This window comes from Temnothorax longispinosus, unplaced genomic scaffold (assembly GCF_030848805.1).
Source record: "Temnothorax longispinosus isolate EJ_2023e unplaced genomic scaffold, Tlon_JGU_v1 HiC_scaffold_544, whole genome shotgun sequence".
Classification (NCBI taxonomy): Eukaryota; Metazoa; Arthropoda; class Insecta; order Hymenoptera; family Formicidae; genus Temnothorax; species Temnothorax longispinosus.
The window spans coordinates 1-7181 of record NW_027270390.1 but is presented as its reverse complement, the minus strand read 5'-3'; the positions used below and the strand labels follow the sequence as shown (position 1 = coordinate 7181).

At 30.4% G+C, this 7181-nt stretch overlaps 1 protein-coding gene across 3 annotated transcripts; it reads right to left on the bottom strand.

Annotated features, from left to right (window-relative positions):
• Positions 1–355: 355 nt before the first annotated feature.
• On the bottom strand, positions 356–7134 carry LOC139824746 (uncharacterized). 3 transcript variants are annotated; one of them, XM_071797285.1, is made up of 9 exons: positions 6899–7134; positions 3684–3943; positions 3410–3604; positions 2410–2508; positions 2201–2350; positions 1895–2095; positions 1582–1802; positions 1346–1520; positions 356–1268 (listed from the first exon to the last, which is right to left on the bottom strand). In XM_071797285.1, the coding sequence occupies exons 2-9, from the start codon at positions 3937–3939 to the stop codon at positions 1135–1137; spliced, it is 1431 nt and encodes a 476-aa protein (XP_071653386.1). In that variant the 5' UTR covers positions 3940–3943; positions 6899–7134; the 3' UTR covers positions 356–1134. The 3 variants fall into 3 exon arrangements, with proteins under 3 accessions (XP_071653386.1, XP_071653385.1, XP_071653387.1); XM_071797284.1 differs by lacking the exon at positions 6899–7134 and adding an exon at positions 4674–4829; XM_071797286.1 differs by lacking the exon at positions 6899–7134 and adding an exon at positions 4674–4829 and having other exon boundaries at positions 1976–2095.
• Positions 7135–7181: the final 47 nt, after the last annotated feature.

Here is a 7181-nt window from a genome sequence, read left to right as displayed (position 1 = left end):
ATTATTAGGATCCGATTAGAAAATCTCGTCAGAATCCGACTGGGAAACGTCTCACTTTTAAAAAGGATTCCGGTCAGTAAAACTTAAATAGGAATTCGACCGGATTTACTAGCCGGATTCCTCGTTGAAATTTGAATCGTTATTTTTAAGGGATGAGCACAATCGATTATTTCAAAGTATCAAATTTATAGATTGTATTGAAAAAGGGAATAAATCGTAATCAATTATTTAAAAAATTAATCAATTATTTTGAAAATTCTATCGATTACGATTCATCCCCTTTTTTTCCAATACAATCTATATAATCGATGCTTTAAAATAATTGATTATACCTAAAGAAATGTATTACAGCTCATTGATAGTTATAAATTTGTGTATTTTCGCATTATAAGTATAGTTTCACTTGTAAAAGCGAATGAAGCAATAAAACATTAATTGCTTTTTTGTAAAAATAAAATATAAAATGTGAACGGTAGACTAAAAGTGATTTATGTCTAAGAGTAAGTATAAAGTTAAAATAAACTATTATCTTATTTAATCACAAACACATTGGACGAGTGTACAATCGCGTACACAAAAGTAAAAATTTGATAAAATAACTGGTGTTTCTCTTTTCATTTCGACACAAATACGAACATAACAATACAAAATTACCGAGAAAATTTTTTCAAAACGACACACTCTGAAGACGACAATTACACCAGAACCAATTATTCATTTTAATCGAGTTGTGCATTTTTTTTCATATTTATTACAGATATATTATGACAACGCATTAAATATATATCTATTTATGTATAATGCATGTAATACAAAGTATTAATCCCAATATATCACGATGTCTATCTAAATGACTATAATGGCTCGTGAACATACAATATTTTATATGTAAATTGCGATATACAATACTGCAATATAGAAGCATCAAAGCGTGACGCCATATATCTTTCCGTTCTTATTATTTTTGCTGATATTGTTATACGGTGTACAAGGTATGTTTTGAGTCTAGTGCTTACGAGCGTTACGCCTACCTATAAAATGGATTTCAGAATGCATCTGCATTTTCTTTACTCTCGTCGTTTCATTGCACAGAAAAAAAATAATTGTTAAATAAATATGGTCTTAACTAAATTATTATTGATTGCCATTATTTTTTACACGTCCACCCCAATCTTTAGCGTTTCCGAAAGCAGCAGACAATGAAACATGGAAGGCTTGTTCAGTTATAGGTTTTCCGTTTGAATCGCAATGACAATTCATAATAACTTCTATAAAATTACAAAGTAGTTTGTAAATTATATAAACAAAAAAATATTCTTTTAACACACAATAACTTATTACTTACTTTTAATAGGGAGATATGCCTTTTGATCTTTAAAAATATTCTCTTTATTAGTACTTTTTTTTATTGCAGTAAACTGTGTTGCGAGTTCTCGAGTCATAATTTTTTTTAATATATTAGTTATGCTTTTTGTTGGATTATTAGATACTTTATCTAAGCATAACTCAATTGTAGTAACCTTAAAAATATTAATTAGTTTGAACATAAGGAAAAGAAAGTGTTAGTTTCATATAACTTACAAAAGAATCATTTATAGTTTTATCCATCTCGATCAAAATTTGAAATTGAGCCCATGCGTCAAAATCATTGAAGGGGATATCCAATTTATGTTGCTTCAAAGCTGCTTCTAATTTACCAATTTCGTATCCAAATAGTTTGTTTTTCATCAAATGTACATCCTGTTGTATATTTTTTATACTGAATCGTATCTTCGTTATAGCATTTAAAATTACTGTTTGTTCTAGAAAATGTTTAAAATAATATTAGAATTGTAGCTTTCTTTTGAATTGTACCTTGTAGAATTAAACACTTATTTAATGAATCAATAGTTACCTAGAGTAAAATTATATTTTGTTCCATGTAAATTGTAGTCAAAATCATTATTAATTTTGTCTGTATTTTCTTCGACCTCACTTGCATTTTTTTTAGTAGACTTATTGTTCAGCACTATTTGTTCCTCTTTATGTTCAGACGTTTCTTCCTCATTATTTGTCATTTCTCTTGTGAGAGATTTTTCCAATTTTTTTGCATAATCTATAGTTTACAAAATTTATGTGAGAATATAATTAATCCATATGCATATTCTGTATGTACAGAATTATGTAACTAAAGAAATAAAGAAAAAAGTTATATGATTACCAAGTAGTTGTTCGTCCTGCATTAACAGTAATGGATCTTGCTGAGCATTTGCTATATCATTTCGTTTATCTGCTTTGGATGTGACATCAGTACTATTTTTTAATACCGGTCGCGAACAAGATTTCTTTTTTTTTGTACAGTATGTGGGTGCTATAAATTACATTTTTATAACAACCAGTGATATAAAAAGAAAGATAATGTACACTTACATGTTTGCTTTTTTTTAGCACTTTTCTTGCAAATCTTCTTTTTAGATATTTCAGTATTAGATGATGAGGAATCTGATGACGTATATTCAAATAATATATCTAAAATGGAAAGTAGAAATAATATTTATGTCCATACATTCTACAAAAGAAGAAATTTTATGTTTTAATAGAAATATAAATATATACACACACACACACACACACACACACACACACACACACACACACACACACACACACACACACACACACATTGTACACGTACACACAAAGTGTCTGACAATAAAGGCGTTAACGTCTGTATGCAGGTAGTGGACTGTGGCGGAGTGCGGGCCAATCACACTTCATTCGAAGTTGCTAGAGAATTGTCAACAGATTTCAGACATCATCTTTAAGAGCATGCATACGGAGTCTATCTTAAGCCTTGTGTCCACGATGCTAGAACTTGGTCCAAGTTCTCAGACCGAAAAATTTGTAGCCAATCAATATGCAGCTTTTAAAAAGCGGCAATTTTATTGGCTACACATTTCTCGGACCTAGAACTTGAACAAAGTTTTAGCATCGTGGACGCAAGGTTTTATAGCTTCCCGCGCTCTCATTCACTGATCTTGTTAATTAATTCTGTAATAATTTTATTATTACGATCTGCAAAATGATGTAAGACTTTCCTATGCAGTTTGATGATTTCTACTTGGATCCTAGGTAGGAATTCTGGTTGTACCAGGGCCTGAGCCAGGCGTGAGCCAAGCGTGAATTCGCTGGACCAAGCCTGGCTCGAGACTGGGCCATTTGTTATTCCTACCTGGGATATAAACGTTGATACCTTTATTTTAAGACACCCTGTATATATGTTTGTATGTATATGTGTATACATAGTAATATTATAAAATATATAAATTTCAAGGAGTATTCTAACATATAACATATGTAATAACTTTCAAATATAAAAACGTTAAAGTGCAAGCTTCCTTAAATACTAATAAACGAAGTTATAATTTACCATTATCTTTTTGGTTTTGCTGTGAATTTTCTCCTATGCCTGGTACTTGGGAAAGCTTCTGAAGCGCTATTTTACGATATTCTTTAGTGTATTTTTCAGCTTTATTTACAGAGTTTGATCCTTCGACATCAGTACTAAATGCAAATGCTTCTTTTTTCAACTTTTGTAATCTACTTTCTGCAGTTTTATAATCTTCTGTAATAATAATATTCAAGATAGTCATTATGAAAATTTACTACAGCATTTATAAATATGTACAAGATTATTTATTTACTTGCAGATCCTTTAATGATAATGGGCCAATTTGGCCAGCTTGATAACGGCGGCAATAAATTCTTCACACGTGTATGTAGTAATTTACACATATACTCGTTGTATGGTGGATCAGGATATGGAGTCTTACAGGTGTTCTCCTTTTCATCATAATAAATCCATTCGCTGGGAACCACATCAATATCGGCTGTTTCATTGTCTTTCGAATAGTTAGTAAATTCCACCATTATGAATGGTTTCTTCAGTCTTTTTTGCATTTTCCTAATAACAAATTATGGTTGCAAATTACGTTCTTTCCATTTAATTTATTTGATTAATAATTTTGTAGTAAACAATGAGCGACAAATAAGCTTTTTTAAAAGTGAATTACAATCTCTTTCTCTCTCTCTTTCTCTCTCTCTCTCTTTCTCTCTCTCTCTCTCTCTCTCTCTTTCTCTCTCTCTCTCTCTCTTTCTCTCTCTCTGTATGTGTGTATATATATATATCTGAACTCAAACAAGATAGAAATATATGTAAAACGAGTCCGTGTGCTCTTGCTGTTGATAAATAACTTGATATAACCTCAATACTATGTAATTCGGAAATAATTAGTATATGCGGATCAATAATCCTATGAAATTTCTATCATTTTACCCTAAAATAATTAGGATATCAAATAAAATTTGGATGCCCCTTGGAGATTCAAGTAAGCCAAAGATATCGAGTACTCGGAAAAATTCGGATTATTAAAATTAATCAAGCTGTTCGAAGTTACTAATTATCTGACGAATTGAATAAAAACATCAGACTAAAGTATGACTCGAATTAAATAATATCCACACACTCGCAATTCTAAGTAATAATATTGCACTTTTTCTTGTGTAAATGTAGAACAATAACATCCAAACTCACATTTCATTGTTACGATAAAAGTTCTAATCTACTATAAAAGTATTATTATTTTCTTGTAAGTCCATAAAAAAATAGATATAAAAACAGAAAAAAAACTTACTGATTATTACTTTCTTGTGAACACATTTTTATAAACTTTTAATATTTTACAAGAGAGACACCTCCTGCTGCGACCAACACCGGTTACAGAATATTGTTACCACGCAGTGGCACGTCGGCACGTGGCACGCAGTTACAGTGTTTTGTTATAACCGAGACAATGGCCGTGTTCAAGCCGGATGAAGAAACTAGTCTGCCCGCCGAGCGATTGCGCATGATTGGTTCTTACTTCTAGATCTCAACCAATCACGTTCAATCGCTTGGCGAGCAAGCTAGCTGATTCGTCCGGCTTGAATACGGGCATTGGCCGCGTTCAGCAGAATGTTTATTTTGCAATTAATGGAAATTTTCCAATGCCTTCTTTTTTATAAGGCTAAACAAGAGACAAATAAGTGACGCAATCACGGACATGGGCTGCGTTCCGTTTGACGCTTTCAGCGCTGTAAGCATCATTCTATCTTTGTTGCACATTGAATATCAAATGAAGATAGAGCAATGTGTATATTGCTGAAAGCGTTAAACGGAACGCAGCCATAATACTATGTCTATGGACGTTATACTATAATAGTATTATACTAAATCCTTTGACAAGTTTTACGTTTGATGATTGAATTAAATAAACACTTATTAAAAGATATTTGCTTAAACAATAAATTATGAAATAAACACAAGATTGTTAAGGCTCTATTGAATTTAATCAAACATTTGAATAAAATATGAGTTTGGCTAAAAAATAAAAAATTGTATAAGTTGCACGAAAAAGTTACTTGAACATTTTTTTCAAAAATTACGATTATGGAAATATAGAATAAAAAATTTGATTTATAGTTATGTATCTATTTATTTCTTATACATGAAGTAATGGAATTACATATTTCTTGTAATTTTTTTGTGGATCAAAATTAAGTTTAAAAAAAATAAATTTAATTTTTACTGTATTAATTGGAGCTGTTACTATTTCATTAGTAATTTTCTTTATTTGCCATATCTGAAATAACGATGATACTGATGGATATTGATATACCAATTTCGTTTCTTTCTTTACTACTGATCCAGATATTATCACGTTTTCACAGTCATGCACATAATAAAATAATCTTTTTATTAATAAGATTCTGTCATCTTCTAGTAGAATACAATTATCTGGACATTTATTAGAGACAGTAAATAATCCACGTATTTTTATTTTTTCAATATCGATAATATTTTCTTGTATATAATTATTCTTTTGTTTTAAAACGACAAATAATTTAGGTATTGTCGGTTTTTTTATATTAAAATATTTTTTTTCTTCTAAACGCCTACATATTTGTTCAAGAGGTTTGTTTGGAGTACGTACTAACTTCCGTATTTGACCTAAATAATTTTCGAAGGGAAAGGATGTTATAAGATTTAAGTTACAATTCATATTAATGGTATCATCTGCAATATGAATTAAATTGTGCATATTTAACACTTGTGATTGTGAACCATATAAAAGAGGCAACATTTGAAAAAATCTAATTAAATAAATTTTCGCGAAATTATTATGTTGTTGAAATTGATCACTGCATAATATTCTAAAAGCAACGTGTAATAGTAGAAAATGATGATATAATTCTGGCCTTAATATATTTTTTAAGACTAATGGACCACAATAGTGTAAAAAAAACCGAAATTCCGTTGCTTTCCATTTTCTAGCGTTAACTAAAGCACCAATTTTTCTTTGGAATTCAACTGGTATATATTTTCGAATGGTATCAAGTCTTCTTGAAAGCTCTTTTTTCTGTATTCGACTCAGTCTTACTGTTAAATTACCCTCCATCCAATAATCTACCAATAATTTTTTCATGACACCAATATATCCTAAATGCATTACGTCTAACACAAATATTTTTATCATATCAATTTCTGGAATAATTCTAAGTAATGGTGTGATATTATTATGATGTTCTGGATCACTTTGTGCTCTAAAGCTCTCATTACTTCTTTCTAAAGCATTCATTTCAGCATATACAGTTCTATTACTTATTCTTTCGCCATATACAGTACATCTTTCACACGCACTAAAGCCTCCGTGTCCTTTAATCCCTTTCAAAAAGGAACGGGCTGGACTATCACAAATGAAACATTTAATATAAGGTTTCATTAAATGATTTGATATAAGTAAGCCATCGCGTTGTAACGTATTGATTTCATCAACAAATTTATCAAAAAATTGGTTAATATTATTGGGTTTAGTATTACCACAGTATATGCCGGCAGCAAATGGCTTATATATATCAGGATCATGATGAACTTTACATAGAATAGGCCAAAGCTGCTTTCGACTCGATTTGTATAAAGGTACACCATCAATATTTATTTGCAAAGGTATTTCACAAATATGCAGAGCTGTATTAACGCAGCTTTGTAGTCCCTCACGTAATCCAAAATATACGTATTGATATTTCTCTCCTTCTGCATCTACGAAAGTTTCGATATTAAAAGTATATTTTGTTCCAATAAAAGATTTTGCAGATTGTGGTAA

Excerpts from the sequence above, each read along its gene's own strand:
- LOC139824746 (XM_071797284.1), bottom strand. The coding sequence starts at position 4,699 with ATGTGTTCACAAGAAAGTAATAATCA. Across the intron at positions 1,521-1,581 it reads AAACTATAAATGATTCTTTT|GTTACTACAATTGAGTTATG; the intron begins GTAAGTTATATG and ends AATATTTTTAAG. Across the intron at positions 1,269-1,345 it reads GGCATATCTCCCTATTAAAA|AAGTTATTATGAATTGTCAT; the intron begins GTAAGTAATAAG and ends GTAATTTTATAG.